General features: G+C 54.4%; 5 protein-coding genes across 5 annotated transcripts; 2 read left to right on the top strand and 3 right to left on the bottom strand.

Moving 5' to 3' along the window:
- Positions 1–1,070: 1,070 nt before the first annotated feature.
- On the bottom strand, positions 1,071–5,098 carry LTHEOB_5552 (Hsp90-like protein; the record flags this gene model as incomplete). Its single annotated transcript, XM_035514710.1, has 2 exons — positions 1,071–1,151; positions 1,229–5,098. The coding sequence occupies 2 exons, from the start codon at positions 5,096–5,098 to the stop codon at positions 1,071–1,073; spliced, it is 3,951 nt and encodes a 1,316-aa protein (XP_035373842.1).
- A 1,380-nt stretch (positions 5,099–6,478) lies between these two features.
- LTHEOB_5551 (SANT domain DNA binding protein) lies at positions 6,479–7,681 on the bottom strand (the record flags this gene model as incomplete). The annotated part of the gene is made up of 1 exon (XM_035514709.1): positions 6,479–7,681. One exon carries the CDS (start codon positions 7,679–7,681, stop codon positions 6,479–6,481), a length of 1,203 nt encoding a protein of 400 aa, XP_035373841.1.
- A 1,551-nt stretch (positions 7,682–9,232) lies between these two features.
- On the top strand, positions 9,233–11,645 carry LTHEOB_5550 (Zinc finger RING-type protein; the record flags this gene model as incomplete). Its single annotated transcript, XM_035514708.1, has 5 exons — positions 9,233–9,421; positions 9,491–9,634; positions 9,686–9,749; positions 9,809–11,415; positions 11,472–11,645. 5 exons carry the CDS (start codon positions 9,233–9,235, stop codon positions 11,643–11,645), a joined length of 2,178 nt encoding a protein of 725 aa, XP_035373840.1.
- Positions 11,646–12,618: 973 nt separating this feature from the next.
- LTHEOB_5549 (uncharacterized protein) lies at positions 12,619–13,797 on the top strand (the record flags this gene model as incomplete). The annotated part of the gene is made up of 2 exons (XM_035514706.1): positions 12,619–13,300; positions 13,385–13,797. 2 exons carry the CDS (start codon positions 12,619–12,621, stop codon positions 13,795–13,797), a joined length of 1,095 nt encoding a protein of 364 aa, XP_035373839.1.
- A 1,078-nt stretch (positions 13,798–14,875) lies between these two features.
- Positions 14,876–16,513, bottom strand: LTHEOB_5548 (Protein fyv10; the record flags this gene model as incomplete). Its single annotated transcript, XM_035514705.1, has 4 exons — positions 14,876–15,319; positions 15,371–15,559; positions 15,838–16,383; positions 16,463–16,513. The coding sequence occupies 4 exons, from the start codon at positions 16,511–16,513 to the stop codon at positions 14,876–14,878; spliced, it is 1,230 nt and encodes a 409-aa protein (XP_035373838.1).
- Positions 16,514–16,878: the final 365 nt, after the last annotated feature.

Here is a 16,878-nt window from a genome sequence, read left to right as displayed (position 1 = left end):
AACAAAATGGACATGAAGTAATTCAGTCAATGAGAGCCAGTATCTCCCGAACACAACGAGTCTGCAAATCTCCTGCGTGGGAGACCTTACATTGACCTTGCTACAACTGGATTCCTGCGCAAGCGCCTGCTGCTGGCTGAATCTAGAACCGGCCATTCTCTCTCCCGCCAATATTGATGAATTTGTGTCATGTGCCCTGGTAATGACTCATAACGAGGGCAGTTGAAGCGTGTAGAACTGAGGATGGCGAGACGTGGCTAGAACAGTCTCGTTTCAAAATTGCGTGATGCTGTCAGTAGTGGGAGCCTACGATGATACAGACTTATTACTTCTTGGCCCAGAGGCTGCAGGCTAGCACTTGGGCGACTTTCACGAAGCTTTAGTAAGCGCTTAGCGTCCCAGATATCCAGCAATGCCAGGTAGATATGGATTACAAAACAAGGCAAGTCCAATCTCCTATTAACTTTATTTTGTGCTACTTTAGTGGCGCTATTTCTCTTTGTCTCCATGCGTATGTGTCCTTGCGATTCCCCTTCCGGGCCACCGTCCAGCGGACGTCTGCCTAGCCTTCCCACAAGCGGGCTCAGCCAACGATCCAGACTTCTACTATCGGGGCGCTAGCTCTGCCAGGTCGTATGATCATCATTCCTCAGTGGAACTTCCAGCGGAAAAGAAATAGTGAAAAGAGAAAACAGACTAATGCCGTTCTACCAGAGCGCCAAATGCCATCTTTGTTACCCATCTTAGCCAGCGTAACATGAGAGAAAAGGCGAGATCAGAAAAAGCCGCTCAGAATAACGGCCTCATGCGCCTTCGAGCTTCCGAACGCCCGTATACGCCGTCCACTAAAGGAGTGAATAGGACAAAACAAAGGGAATCTGACTGCGAGTTACCGAGGGAATCCATGTCAAATAGAGCTTCGAAGAAAGAAGATCCAAATGAGGCATCGAAAGGAAGACAATGACTCGTTGCTGCGTTTACGGCGTAACAGAGAAGACTCGCCCAGGTGCATCACGTAGATATATCCGTGTACGAATAGAGGCTGCTTCGTCGTATCTTCGATCGAGCTTTCAGCTCTTCAGCTGAATGATCAGGCTTCGCATTCTCTTGCAGAGCTCCGGGACGCGGAAAGGTTTCGATACAACGTCGTCCTGTGAATAATTTCATCAGCTGCAGTTCTTAAAGCCTAATAACACTCGCAATGTTCTAGGGGAAGTCATGAACTTACCATTCCCGCTTCCATCGCCTGGTTAATCTGCTCATTCCGCACATTCGCTGTCACTGCGATGACCGGGATATGGCCCCTGAGCACGCCCTCCTTCTGCATCCGTCTGATCTCCTTCACGGCCGACAGCCCATCCATGACCGGCATCTCCCAATCCATCAAGATGACATCAAGTGCCATTACTGGCGGAAAACTACCACTCCCATCACTATTGTCGTTGGTACTCGCGGGATTGACGTAGCTGGGGGAGGCATATGTCGTCCGGCGCAAGAATGCCAGCGCTTCTACGCCATGATTGGCGACGGAGACAAGGCAGCCCTTATTGCGCAGCTGGTTGGCTAGAACACGCTGGTTGATCAGATTGTCCTCGACTAGTAGCACGTGAAGGGGGTCTGACAAGCTCGAATGTGGGCGGTGTAGGCTCGGTCTCTTGGCCGGGCTGCAGTCTTCTTCAAGATCGTGCTCCAGCGAATCCGATCGCGCCCGCACCGGTGAATGCACTAGTGGCGGCGGCGGCGTTTTAATCAGTTCGTCATCCGCACTGCCGACGGGCGTCAGAGGGGTCAGCACATCGCTCATCTCGTCCGGATCAGGGCCACTGGCCATCGCGTCGAGTAGCTTTGGCGGCGTGCTACGGCGGGCCTTGATGTAGAAGGAAAATGTGCTACCAGCGCGTGTATGTGAAGAAAAACCAATCGCTCCGCCCTGCATCTCGGTAAGACGGCGGGAGATGAAGAGGCCCAGGCCGCTGCCGCCATAGCGGATATGGGTGCGCGGCGAGGCCTGTGAGAAGCGGGTGAAGAGGAGGTCTTTCTCATCATCTGTAAGGCCGCGACCTGTGTCCTGGATAGCGAACTGGATGAAACCGCACTCGCCTTTAGCCCAGTCGGCAACGAGCGAAGGCGCCTCAGGAGCGGCGGAGGTGCGGATGTAGTCTATGTCGCAGACTATACACCTGGACGGACGTTCCATGCTCGCACCGAGACTTAGCGTTACTATGCGTCGTGACTCAAGCTTGGTGAACTTGATGGCGTTTGTGATAAGATTGATGATGATTTGAAGAACCCGGGTTGGGTCAAGCGACACCCAGTCAAGGCCTGACTGACGGAACGACGGATCAACTGTGAATGTAAGATGAACTCCTGCCGCTTTGGCCTCGGCTTTAAACATCTTGATAGCATGCTGTCCAAGAATTTCCGGCTGTGCATCTACAGGTGTCATCATGAGAAGGCCAGAGTCGACTTTGGACATGGTCAAGACATCGTCGACAATGCATTTCATATGCTGACTGCACTGAGAGATGGTCTGTGCGGCATCGATGCCACTTTCCAACAGTCTCCGTTCCGTTTCGCTGAGAGTCCTGATGGACTTGATGTAAGATTCGTGCGATGCTATGATTCCGTCGGCACATTGTATGATTGCGCCGAGAGGGTTGCGCATCTCATGGCTTGTGGTGTCGATGAAGTTCTCGAGCTGTCGTTTTGACTTCAGCACATCTTCCGTTCGTTGCGTCTGCAGCCACTCGCCCCATTTCTGGCGGCTGATATCCGTCACGCATCCTACGATTTCTTTGATTTCTCCATTGTCTGAGGTCTCAGGGTACGCAGAACAGAGGATCCAGACGCTTTGCTCTGAGTGACCATCGGTTGCTATCAGGGCTGGATCGTCGACTGCTGGCGTCCACGATCTCCTGAGGCGAAGTTCGAAAGTGATTGCGCAGTTCTCAACCATAAGACGCTTGAAAAACTCCTCACACTTCGGTAGATCCTCATCGTAGCAAAGGCGGGGCCAGGCATCTCTGACGTCCAGATCGTCGTCTTCCAGCTGGAAAATTTCGAACCACGACTGATTCCGGTATGTGTAGTGGCCGTCCGAGCCGACAATGAAGATGGCCACATCCGCACGCTCCGCAAAGCGCTGGAATTTCTTCTCATTTCTTGCCACCTCTTTCCGGGTAATGTCGAGTTGCTCTGCCAGCTGTGCCTTCATAAGTTCTGCCTGCACAATCATCTTCTCACGAGAACGAATCTCTTCCTCGTGCAGGACAACGGATGCTAGCGAGGTAGCCAGCAGTCTGCCCGTAACACTCATAAACTGCTGGTAGTCGTCATCATACGGACGGCGGGAGTTGAGTCCAACAATCAAAAAGCCCAGAACGTTCCTGCTAGTTGTCGGCGTGATGGGACAGATGACAAGCGACTTGCAGGGATCGCCAAATCCACGCCAGTTTATACCGTTGAGCAAGTTCATAGGGAAAGCCGGATCGGCCAAGTCCACGAAGGTTGGCTTTCTCAAGTCAACGGCCTCGTGCAAGTAGGGGATGAAGGCTTCGATACCCTCCAGAAGGTCGAGACGAGGAGGAGCGGCAGGGTGGCCTTCAGGCACTCCAAGGGAGCCTTTCAACGAGCATTCTCCCACAACACTCTTGATCGAGCTCAGGGAAGAGCAGTCGCTTGAATCTCCGTCATCCTCAACAGCGTATATCGTGGCGAAAGGTACATCTTTGTCGTTGTCCGATAGAGCCTGCAATATGGACCTCCAGAAAGCATCCAGGGTTCGGGCGGTGGAGGTTTCCTCGCTAAGCCTTAGCAATGTGGATAGTCGTCTATCAGAAATAACCTGCTTTGTGTTCTCCGTCACGGGTTCGTAATGGCCAACGACGTTCCCTTGATCATCCACAACGGGAAGGAAGGTGAAGGAAAAATACGTCTCTTCCAAAATGTTACTTCTTTGAAGGAAGATTAGCAGGTCTTTCTCTGGAACGGCCTCTCCAGTCAACATATTTCGAGTGACAACAGGGACGAAGTGGTTCCAGTAATCCTTAAACACCGCCCTGGCGCTTTTCCCCATGGCCATAGGATGCATCTGGTCAATGAGCTCGATGTAAGCTTCATTGTAGATCATGACGACCTCTTTCCCCCAAAATACAACGGAAGGGTTGGGATCTCGCATGACGAGATTACTGATCGTACGGAGAGGCGCGGTCCACGTGCACATCGGACCTAGTGGTGTTTGACTCCAGTCCACGGATCGGGCGAATCTGACATGGTCAGACATGTTTGGAATGGGATGATCACCCGTCCAATCGAAGCCACCGGGAGACAGCATATCGCTAAGGTCGTTGGCACCATCTACCCTGGATAACCGGCTTATCGATTCCACTGGAAGCCTTACAAATTCCGGTTCCGAACTCGTATGCTGCGTGATGATAATGTCATCACTGTGAGATCGGTGCTGGACACTGCGGTTAGGTCGCACATCCGGATCAATGCTTGGAGATCCAAAAGACGTTGGCGTTCTAGTGACTGTCTGTACAGGACCCGGAGCAAGCCCCCCAAAGCCCAAGGTCGGATGCGGTCTGTCAGGTGCACTGCTGACAACGGCCCATCGGCCCATGACCACCACCTTCGTCCACTGTATGTTGCCATACCTAAAGGTCCCGTTGCGAGAATCGACCTCTTCACCATACGCCCACTTTCTGAACTTCGAATGTTTTCTTGTGGAGAACGCACCGATGATATTGGCATCGCCTTTTCCAGTGATGAGAGCGAGCAGGTTGCCGTTTGCAAACTCCAACAGGGCCGGATTGCAGTAGATGGGGTGAAGAAGACTGTAGGATTCGTCGAAGGTGTCCAGATTTAACACAAAGGTCGGCCGAGTGTCAATCTGGAGAAAATCCAACAGGCAGATCTTGTTGACTTCATCAACGGAGGCGCGACACGAACGCGAACGGGCATCTGCATCGGTACTTCTGCTGCACCAGAAGTCGTTGCACATGAAGTAGATGGAGGATCCGTCTTCTCTGGCGTGCGTCCCGGGCCTCCTGTCCAGGAAGGGTTGGGCACTGCCCGCTGCTAGAGAACCATTGCTCATTGCCCTTCAGCCACTGCGGAGGAAGGTTGCGGGAAGGGAGCCTTGGGACCGCGGCTTGCGAGCGGAATCGGATGGACGGGGATGTGGGTGAGCTAGAGCCGTAGCATGCTCGAGAATCCGGTCCTGGAGGCCTGAGAGACGTAGACAAAAAAATTTGGTTTTACCGTTGTTGTGTCGTTGCTGTCCAAAGCTCGGCGGGCGACACGACAACGCGGGGCAAGGGCTCTGGGCGGGCTGGGGATGAAAGAGGATCAAATCATGGATGTCCAAGGCCGCGCGCACTCGGTGGCAGGGTGTCTGGGGCAACAAAGCAGTCTAGACTGCGCGTGAACTCAGTCTGGAATGGCTCGGTCTTAGTGTGAGACACAACTCTACGCGGCCAGACGGCGGAAGCCACGACTGCTGTAGTTGCCGTCCTTACCTCTGCGCTGACCCATTAGTTCCCGACAACGGGGGGCCTTGCGAGCTTGCCAGCCGCTCCCGGTTAAGGGATTCGCCCCGGCGTTTTGCAAGCGCACGCGGGCGCGATTTCGGCTCGCTTACTTGGAGCTAGGAGGCGTGGGAGCTCCTATATGCATGTTGTTGCTCGCCTTTTTTCAGTAGCACTTCCACTTCCACAAAAACCCTCCACCTGCCGCTACATCGGCCCGCGCCGGGTAATACTGGCGAATGAAAGCTCGGGCAGACCCGGAAGAGCTGCATCACAGGAGTGAGCCAAGCACGCTCCCGACCGACGCGTGGGCGGCTTCGGGTTAGAGTGTACCTGCGGTGCCACAAGCTGCGACCCAGCAGTTGGACGAACCCTGGCCTCCGCCTGGACCGTGTCCTTGTAACTCATAGCCATGTCTGTCGTCCCACTTGCGCTGTTGATGAATTGCGGCAAACCCTCGTCAGCCATGCGTGCGCCGTGATGAGTGCTGCCGTTGAACACTGCTTTGCAATCTGGGCCTAATCACAACCGTGACATTTCTCAGACGCTGCCGGCCAAGGACATGATTCGTATTTCCAACCTCTTTCGGGGTGACACCGCACTTGGCAAAACGCCATATTCTTCGGAGTCTGCACCGGTCGCTATTCATTTGGTCCTCGTGTAGGGGCGCGGTATAAGTGTGCCCATGGCGAATCTGAACAAAGAAATCACACGCCTAGCACCTAGCCATAGTCCCGCATCTGTGGCGCATTGGAAAGACGTGTTTGAGGTCCTGTGATATCCTCACCTTGCAAGGTATTAAGCTGTATTAGGAAACGCATGCACATGGAAACCTGCACTGCATGTTCAACAATCCTGATATTTGTGGCTGCGTTCTTCATGTCAGACTCTGATTCACGCAAGCATGCAGGCCGAATTCCTCACTCCTCCTCCGGTTCAGTTGCTGTGGATCATCTTCGGTGTTCAAGCTCGTCGCCCTCAAACTCAACCACTTCGATCTCCTCACCACCGATCGGCGCCTTGCTTTTCTTACCCTTCTTGCCTTCGCCCTTCTTCTTCCTTCCTTTCTTGCCACCCTCACCCTCCTCGCCGTCGACATCTGCACCGCCTTGTTTGGCCAGCTTGCGCTGCCTCTGCTGCTCGGCATATCTTGCCTGTGCTTCCTCCACCTCCTGTCTCTGTTGCTCCGTCTCTTGGGCCAGCTCTTGACGCAATTGCTCAGGGTCACGGAAGAAATCGTCGTCTTTGCCGGTCTTTCGCTTGTACTCTTCAAAGTCCATCGGAACACTCTCGCCGATAAGAGCACGCTTGATGCGGTCAGGATCCAGCCGCTCTTCTTTAACAAACTTTCGTTTCACATTCGCGCGCGTTTTTCCAGGGAACATCTTGCTGATGATGAAGAAGTCTGTGCCAAACATTTTTAGTGCATCGTAGAACATGTCCGTCTGCTCCTCCGACCACCGGTCTGCACGAGTTGGGCCCCAGCTTGTCCTCTCACGCGGGTCTTTGCGATTGGCCTTGATCCAGGACATTTGATTGACTCGGGTTGTGAGCTCATCTTCTTCGATTTCCTGAAGTTCTTCGGCGTCCTCGCGCGCTCGTGCGTTGCGATCCACCTGTGTAGATGAATGATCAAGCATCACAACGCCGTTCACGACCCGCATTTGTGGAGCTTGTGCAGAAGCAGCGGCAGTGTTGGCGGCCTCCTGAAGCCTTGCAAGCGCTTCGTCTCGCTCTGCTTGTGTTTGAGCTTGTTCTTCTCCCAAAGCAATGCGCTCACGCTCTTCCATCCGCTTGCGCTTCTCTTCATCCCAATCAATTTTCGACAGTGCTTCTTCTCGTTGCGATATGGTACCAACCAGAGAGATGTCCCTCGTGAGCACACCCATGGGCATGGAGCTGGAATTGATCCTTGTTTTCTCAGGGTTTTCGCGATCTTCATCATCAAAAACGAGATGGTCCAAGATATTCTTGGGCCGCTTTCGTGTCGCGACGCCCTGTTCTTCTGCTGGATCAACTGTGCCTCCAGCTTCTGCTCCTTCGGTTTCACCACCCTCCTCGGTGACACGGGCTGGGGCCTTGGGCTTCCTCCTAGCGCGCTTCGGCTTAGGCGCCGCAGCATCTTCATTTGGACCGTCTGCGGGATTCTGCATGTCTGCTTCTGCACGTTTTCTAGTGCGAGGTTGGCGTGGTTTCCTCGTAACAGTGGGCTGTGTGGAGCCACTGGTTGCCGGAGCCACTTCTGGTTCCACTTGCTCTTCAGCGGCCGGTTGGTCATCCCTTGCAGGGGTGTCTGGCTTTTGCTTTCTTCTCCTTGCCGCCGTAACATTCGGTGTCCGCTTGGGGGGTCTGCTTGGCACGGGCACATCATTTGGAGACTGCGCCTCACCATCAGCTTGAGGTGTTTGTTCTTCTTGGCGCTGAGCATTGTCAGAACCGACACCTTGCGTGTCTCCGTCATTAACTGGACTTTGTTCTGTTGTGGGGGCTTGCGTTGACGGTTTAGTAACTCCCGAATTTCCCCCCATGACCTCTCGTATAAGATCCTTATTCGAAAGCCGTGCCGCGCCACGCCTCTTCACAGCCTTTGGTTGTGCGACCTTCTTCGACTTTGGCACATTGCTCGCCGACACATCTTCAGAGTCATCTTGCGGGGCGGGGCCGAGTATGTTGTTCTGCTCTCCGGCTGGACGAGATAGCTCCGGAACCGAAGCGTGTGACGGTACATCATGGGTATTACTAGCCGCTTCTTGAGTCGTCTCTGCACTTGTTCCCCGTATATTGCTTACAGCTGGCTGACCTGAAGGTAGCACTGTCACTGGCGGAGCAGTGACATCAGACCGCGTCGATGGTACTGATTGACCCGCTTCAGTCGGCGCTTCTCGCCCTGATGTGGATAACTCGACCTTCCTTCGCTTTGGTGACCTTCCTCCAGCTTCTGCGCTATCATTTTGCAACACTGGTGTGGATAATATCGAAGCGGACAGGACAGTAGAGGGTGCAGATTGCTCAGCTACAGCAGGTTGGGCTTGCGAAGGGGCCTGGGTCGCGGGCGGAGTGGGCAAGACATGCTGGGTTTCGGGCTGGGCAGGCTCGTTCGCGGGGGTTGCGGAAGCAGCGGGCGTGCCGACAGGGGTTTGCTCAGCGCTTGAAGTGGCGGAGGCAGCTTCGGATCCGGACACGGCGGCGGGACGGCGTCTGGCAACTTTGGGAGCGAATTTCTTGCCGCTCTTGTCTGGGAGCGGACATTAGCGTTTGAAGTTGCAGCTGTCTCGAGTCTAAGAGCGTACTGATGGCAGAGCTGCCGTGAAAGGCCGACATTCTGTGCAAACGGCAGCAAGTGGAGTCGTTTGTAAGAGGAGAGGCGCAAATGGCGGGGAGAATACTGCGTGCAAGGCAGCATGGCGGTCGCGCGTCGCGTTCAAAAGTTAAGCCGCCGTGCCTGCCAGATGAGTCGCGCCGACCGCGCGGTGGGGCAATCGGTCCGTGCGACGCCGATCCCTGATCACGTGCTATTCCGCTCCTTGAACGCTTGTGTGGCTCCAACTTCACAACATCCCCCGATCACGCCCAATCGTCCCGCCATCGCCCACCGACCCGCCCGCCGCCAACGCCAGGGTCGCTTCGCGTGCATCCGCTTTCTTGCCCCCGCCTGCGCCTTGTACTTGCTGGCTCCCATCGCGTCGCAGCGTGTCTCCGCTTCCATGAGGCTCGCATCCAAGTCCGTGACTGGCCCTTCCCTCGGCGTTGCAAAGATGGAGGACCGCAAGAGACCAGCCATGTCCGACCGCGATGAAACCGCACCACCCGCAAAACGCCAGGCGACACTATCCAACGGCACCAAGGCGCTGGCAGATCTGGATCCGCTCACCGACCGTGATCGCGTTTTCGAGGTTCGTCAGCTCCGGTTTCGTGCATGCTACTGCCACTAAAGACTCGCTGCTGACAGCGCATCCATCCAGGAATTCACCAAAGACGCTCTGATAAGACAAAAGAACGAATACAAGCGCAGGAAGGCCGATCTCGAGGAACGTGTGGCAGATCTTGAGGATCAATCCAAGTATCATGACGACCACTTGCGCGTCATTGACCTGTGGTTCTCTCAGGTAAAATCACCAGACGCGCACCGTTCCGTGCTATGACTAACGCGTAATTAGCTCATCGATGAAGTTGCCGTCCTTGCCAACGAGACCCTCCCCGCCACGGACTCCAATCCTTCCGGTACGTCGCCATTCTCTCCCCGATCGTCCATTCAGACATGATCTAATGCCTTCGTGAAGAATCCGCACCCTTCCCTACATCTCTTCTCTCTTCCGATTCCGACACCTTCAAGGAACATCTCTCTGCCCGCACCAACAGCATAAAGAAGGCTCTTTCCGATCTCTTCTCCAAGATTCCGGCTGCTGCACCCGAGGTTCAGGATCTTCAAGGCCAGCTCTCCAAGCTGCTGTCGCTGGAGAAGCAGCATACTGCAGAACTTCACCGGGCTATTGCAGAAAAGGAACAGTATGAGGCTCGGCTTCAGGGCGCAACGGAGCGTTACGTTCTTGCCGAAAGGAAGTATGATCGCGAGAGGAGTAAGGCTGTGGCAATGGTTGGGTTGGGAGCTGCTCCTGTACCTTCAGCAAGCAAGGATGACTCGAAGCAGAAAGCTGACAGCCCGCCTATCACGAATGGCTCTGTCGACAGTGCTGAAATTGAAGCTGCGCGTAAAGAGGCAAATGCTGTTGCCGAAAAGCGCAAGGCTCAATGCGAACAACTTGCTGCCGAGAACAAAAAGCTGACTGAAGAGATCACCGCCCTCAAGACCAAATTCGCCGGGTTGACCGATGAGGACTACGCGAAGACGGATTTATTCAAGGCGCTGAAGAGCCAGCACGAAGACGTCATCAAGCGTATTAACCATCTGGAAGCCACTAACGTGCAGCTTCGTGAGGAAGCAACGAAATTGCATGCAGAGCGCACAGCGTACCGAGCACAGATGGATGAGGAGTCAAGAGCCGCTATCAGTGAGACTGAGTCCCAGTTGGCGAAGGCTGAGGCAGATCTTGCCCGCATCCGTAATGCGAGGGACGAGCTGGCGTCCGAACTGGCACAGAGGAAAGCAGCCCAAGATGATGTCAGAGCTTCGTCTGAGCAGATCAAGGAGCTGGCAAGTGCTGGGGAAAGCAGAATAACTGCACTTGAGACAGAAGTCGAGCGCCTCCGTCTGAGGGTTGGTGAAACGCAGGCCGATGGACCAACCCAGCATTTGGAGGGCTTGTCACCGGACGAACTTCGCGCCAAAATCGCAACCCTGGAGAAAGAATACGCCCTTCTTAGCAACGAACTCCCGTCCATGGAGGTGGCCTGGAAAAAGGCACAAGCTTTGGCGGCGAAGAAGACTGCCGAATTGGTCAACTGGGAAGAACAGGTAAATCGGTTAACCGCAGAGAAGTCCAAGGCAGACCAAAAGTACTTCGCCGCTATGAAGGCCAAAGATGCCAGGGAAGCCGAATGCCGGCATATGAAGACGATGAACGCGCGCAATGCGGAAATTATCGCTCAGCTCAAATCGATTGAAGGCGCCAACCAGAACATGAAGATCAACCTCGAAAAGCAAGTCGCGGAAAGCGGAGAAGCGCTAAACCGACTTCAGGATCAGTTCCGGATTCTGCAGCAGAAGTCGGGAGAAAAGGCCAGCATGACCGAAAGCCTCCAAGCTCAAATCGCCGAGCTGAAGAGTATGCTGAACGCCAAAGACAGTGCAGTGTTATCTTCCAAGCAATCACAGAGGGAGTTGGAGGCTGAGGTTGAGAAGCTCAAGATTCGTTTGCAAGAGACCGAGAGGCAGTTAAACAACTGGAAGGACAAGGACAAGAGGGACGACATGAACGAGATGTGGCGGGTAAGTGGATTGTCAAAATGCTTCCTCCATGAGATTGCCGTACTGATAAACTCCAGTCATATGCCCTTTGTCCTGTCTGCCGCAAAAACCTCAAGGACACGGCGATCAAGACGTGTGGTCACGTCATGTGCCGTGATTGCGTAGACGAGCAGTTCCGCGGTCGTTCTCGCAAATGTCCTGTGGATGGCAGGTCGTTCGGCACCGCAGACGTTATGAAGCTCAACATGTGAGCGGTCATCTCTTCCCAGTCCATCCAACCTGTATTATAGTTCTACCTCCCTCTCTGGCCCGGCCCGACACTCCGATCATCACGCTTCAAGGGAGAGGCAGTCGGATGGGTTCGCCCGTTCCTCTTGCTTGAGATACCCATGCGCAATTTTGTTCTATGGAGAATGCCGGATCTAAGGAATTTCGACTTGCGCTGGCGACGTACACTCCGTCCGATACGGAAGTGTGCTGAAGCTCGTCTTACAGCATGGCCAGATACCACGTGAGCCTTCCTTGGCCAGCATCTCGTTGCTTTCATTGGCTTTGCACCAGGCAGATAAGGATGTTTTGAAGATCATGGCCACTGCGCGACCGAGGAGGCCTTTTTTCTTGCTAGTTTAATGCCGGCGAGGGAGTTCTGGATCAGACACCTCGTTCTGCCGCCTTCCAAGGGCGTAGCAACGACTTGCGATCGGCTGCAATAGATTCCGAATAAACGAAGTCAAGACGATAATGATTGTGGGTAATGATGAGCAAGGGATGCGTGTACGAACAGCAAGGATACGAAGTGAAGTTAATAGAGGCCTGCGTCCATCCAAAGAAGTGCTCTGATGGAGACGACGGAGGTTAATTGACTCGATTGTGAGACGGGCGAGAGAATTGAAACTCATGCCCGAATCCTTGGTGACGACTTTCAGTGAACTTTCCTTGTACCAACGCTCTAGCTGCAATCGGCTCGATGCCTCAGCTATTACAGTGAAGCAACGTTGCAAACTCCTGGTCGTAAGAAGGAGTTTGAGATTTTTTCCGCTTGTCTCAGCCCTACGCCATGACCGATTGGCCCAAGCTTCCCGCAGAGCCGCACCTTAAGCTCCGACTAAATTTCCGTCCGAGCTCTGTCTCCCATCCGCACAAGCTCGCTCTCGCAAGCCTCACGCTACCTCACGCCCCTCCTTCCTCACCTTCGCCCCCCGAAGGTTCCCAACGAGCCAATCCATGGCTCGTACGAAAAAGAAGCCGTGGCTTGAGAAAGGCCGCGCCAACCGCCTCGCGGGCACGCCGGGCGCAAACAAACCGGCGAAAGCGCAGAAAGCGAGCGCCAATGCCAAAAAAGCCGGGTCACAACCGCAGCCACCGAGGAAGAAGCAAAGGCCATCGACCGATATCGCCGCTCCCGCCATCTCCGCGACAGCTCCTCAACCTACCAACACCACCGACGGCGCGCAACAAGAGGAAGCGAAGAACGACCAGCAGCAGCAGCACCAAGACGCATATATCCCCTTCGACCCCAACGAGCGCATTCTCATCATCGGAGATGGCGACTTCAGCTTCGCGCGCAGCATCGTCGAGCACCACGGCGCCGCCGACGTGCTGGCAACCGCGTACGATACGCGCGACGAGCTGCTGCGCAAGTACCCGCAGGCCGAGGCGAATATGGCGTACATCGAAGGAGAAGGTGGATGCAGAGTGTTGTGTGGCGTGGACGCGACAAAGCTGGGGTCGTATAAGGAAGTGAAGAAGGGTGGGCAGGGAGAGGGGCTGGTGGAGGAAAACGAGGGCGCTAGGGAAGCGAGGGGAAGAGGCGGCGGCGGCGGTGGTTGGGACAGGATCATCTTCAACTTCCCGCACGTCGGCGGGAAGAGCACGGATGTCAATCGGCAGGTCCGGTACAACCAAGGTATGGCCAAGCAAATTAGTCCACATCAATCCCTAAACAGCCATGGCGGTGACTACGACTGACGGCAAGAAACAACAACGTTAGAACTCCTCGTGTCCTTCTTCACCGCCGCGGCGCCCCTCCTCTCCGCGCTGCCCGCCCCGCAATCTCCCGTCTCTGCCAACCCCACCATCATCGTCACGCTCTTCGAAAGCGAACCCTACACCCTTTGGAACGTCAAGGACCTCGCCCGCCACGTCGGCCTCAAGGTCCAGCGCTCCTTCAAGTTCCAAGCCAGCGCATACCCCGGTTACAAGCACGCCCGGACGCTGGGTAATATCGAGGGTGAGATGGGCGGGAAGTGGAAGGGCGAGGAGAGGAGTGCGCGGTCCTACATTTTTGAGGCCGGCGATGGTGCGGGTGGGGGCAAAATTAGAGGCGGCGGCGGCGATGCTGGTGCTGGGGCAGGAAAAAAGAGGAAGAAGGGTGGAGATGAAAGTGATTCGGATGAGGATTGATCTAGGACGGTTCATTGTACATGGAAGATACGACCGAGGCGCTGGCGTTTGGGAAATTACTATACCAGGTATAGGATCGTTGAAAGGACATATTGATTGGGCTTTACATCGCGAAATGTGGAGTGTCAAGAGTGAGCTTGTCGTTCTTGAACCACCATAGTGAGGTGAAGTACAACTGTTCCTCACCTGGACCATTTCGCCGGCGAGATTGCCAGCCCTCGGCGCAGCGGAAGATTCAGTCGCCTTCTATTCGACCAGGCTCAACACGGCCATGGTGACCTCACAAAAGATCTCAGCATCTGCGCCTGCCTATAACAGCAAAAGTGGTTCCCGTTCGAACCACACCCGATGCAGCATCTCAACACCGTTTGACACGGCGATGATGGGACTAGGAAGCAACAAAAAGGATTAAAAAAATGGCAAAACTGTAGACGCCCGTCCTGCCCCGTCCATAGGGGAGCGGCTTGCTACAGAAACCTCTGGCAGAGTCATTCTATTACTCCCGGGTTTTTTACTTTTTGAGCTCTTTTTCTTTGCCTTTGCCTATATTTTTGACCAAGTCTTGCAGTTAGCCTGTCCTTTCTAGTAAAATCTCTGAACGTACCATTAAGCCACGCAGCCCATCTTTTGCCCGTAGACGACAGTATGAGTTAACTGAAAGATCTATGTACCGATCAAAACTGTCTCGAATATTGCCAGTGGCGCCTGCCACTCCCGCGTCCCACCATGCGGTTCCGGACCAAGTCTGGCAGAAAACATAGCTCACTCTACGAAGACCAAAGCGCCAACACTCTCGAGACACGCGAATTAGAAATTCAAAAGGATCAATTCATATCAATGAAGCCTCTGCCCGAGGGAACCGTCCCAAAGACCATTTACCCGAACAATTCTTAGAAACACCGGGCTCTCGACGCCAATTTGATTTCCTGGACAACAGAAACGCCTCCATCCTACGCATGAAAATGCCTGTCCGATCGCTGTAACACAAACCTCCGAATGAAGGAATACCGCTCTTTCTGGCTGTTTAGGGCATGATGCCAAATCTTCCTCTACGTTTCCCCGCATTGTCGCAAGTGATCTACGAAATAAAGACCTTCTTCAACTGGCTCTCCTCATAGATGAGATTTGGCACCATGGGGTCTTTCACGAAACCCTTGGGCGTACCCAATTTGGTGTTCATCTCCATCAATCGCGCGCGCCCGTAAATTCTGCCCGTCGGCAGCACGACCGGGTCATTCTCGACGAATGACTTTGTGTGGTGGGCGTATGGCACGTTACGGGCGAGCTCGTTCAACTCGGTCGAACAGATAGGACAGACGGATGTGGAAGTGCTGTTGGCGTTGGAAGATGATGATGCATATTGCGAGTGGCAGGAAGGGGTCTTCAGCGCTGAAAGACCAGCAGAGAGAGCAATGTGGAGAAGAGGGTTGGGTGGGAGTGAGTAAAGTGTATTGTGCGTCTTGATGAACAGCTCAGCGAGCTTGGGCCAGCGCTCGGTGGAGTAGAGTGACTGGATATGAGCCTAGGTTAATCATTGCGATCCTTTACGAAGAGAAGCAGACCGTAGACTCACTTTGTATGGCTCGGCGGGCGTATCTGGAGGGAACGCTAACAGACCAGCAGCACGAATAGCGTATTTGGTATCTGAATGAGATGCCAAGTACTTGCGTGCATGCTGTGTTGCTTCTTGGAGCTTCTGGGTATTGCCGGTACGGACCATCTCCACGTACTGCTGGAGACGCAGCTCGAATTCAAGGTTGCTCTGGTAGGGTGTTAGCAAATGATGCCTCGAGCGAGCTTCGAGGGAGGGGCCAATTGTAAGGAAGTTTCGAAGCGAAATGTGAAAGATCAAGCTCAACCTGTCTGGCATACCGTCCGCAGGTCTTCATCCTCAGATAGGTTTGTTGACTGCAGTCGGCATCCAGATAGGCATTCTTCAATCAAGCACCCGCGATCCGCGAAAACCGATCGCCAGTACTGATCTAGCGAGCGTTTCACGTCCACTTTCTCCTCAACCTTCTCACGCGCCGTTTTACCTACCTCTAGCTTCTTTAACCCCTGCTTGTTGTCACCACACCAGCCCAGGGCCTCCTGGCAGCGGCCGTTCCTCAGACTCTCGGCAATGCGCTCGCACTGGACAAAGGCATCGACATCGACGAGATTCTCAATGCCCTTTTCCTTTGCTAGAGCCTTTGCACTCTCACCATATCCGCTGCGCAGCAGGTAATCGACCAGAAGGCGGTCGAGGCGCACCTTGCTCCACTCGTCGTACTTGACGTCGGCCAAACTCGGAATGCCGTAGAGGTCGTCAAGGTGCTGGATGCGGGTCTTGGTGGCCTTGTGGATGTTCGTCTCTTCGTTGTGTAGCGTCTCGAGCTTGCGCTTCAGGCCTTGCATGCGGTTGATCATGGTGTCGAGCTGGGACAATGTGGCGCTGGCGTCGCCGGTGGTGGCTGCTTGGGCGGCGCCGTTGGCTGCGCTCTTGAACTCCTTGGTGACGAAGGTTTGCTCGCGCTCGACGTATCGCTGGGCGGTCTTGAAGTTTTTGCGTGCTAGCTCGTAGGGCATGCGTAGCAGCGGTTGGTCCTGTGCGGCAGCGAGGCGTGTCAGTATACCTTGGTGGCTCGACCGGGGCGGGCTCGCGGGGAAACGTGTGCGGGCTTACGAGAAGCAGGTGCTGCTCGGCGTTGAGCTTGGTGGTGCTGAATTCAGCCATGTTGGTGATCGCTACGGAGCTGTTGGTGGTTCTGGGATGCTAGTGGAGCTCTGGAAGCTTGCGCATTGTCGGTGGGAGAGGATGGGTCGTGGTTTGAGCTCGTGGGTCGCGGGGATGATCGGAGTTGATTGGCCTCCGCACTGCGGCACATGTCATCGCCCGAATGACTCGGGCACCCTCTACTGGGTAACCACCTTGCATGCGTAGCGCCTGCTCATTTACCAGTTTCTCTGCATGTTTTACGTTCTTTTTTGTATAATGCTGCAGGTGCCGCTATTTTTAAACCCATAAATTTTGGCGGAAAAGGGTCCGTTTGACATCTGCCATGTACTCGATAAGATCAAGCAAACTAGCGCGCTAGCATA

The sequence above is a fragment of the Lasiodiplodia theobromae genome, assembly GCF_012971845.1.
Source record: "Lasiodiplodia theobromae strain AM2As chromosome Unknown scaffold_15, whole genome shotgun sequence".
Taxonomy (NCBI): Eukaryota; Fungi; Ascomycota; class Dothideomycetes; order Botryosphaeriales; family Botryosphaeriaceae; genus Lasiodiplodia; species Lasiodiplodia theobromae.
The sequence above is the reverse complement of the archived record's forward strand: the minus strand, read 5'-3'. Positions and strand labels throughout refer to the sequence as shown.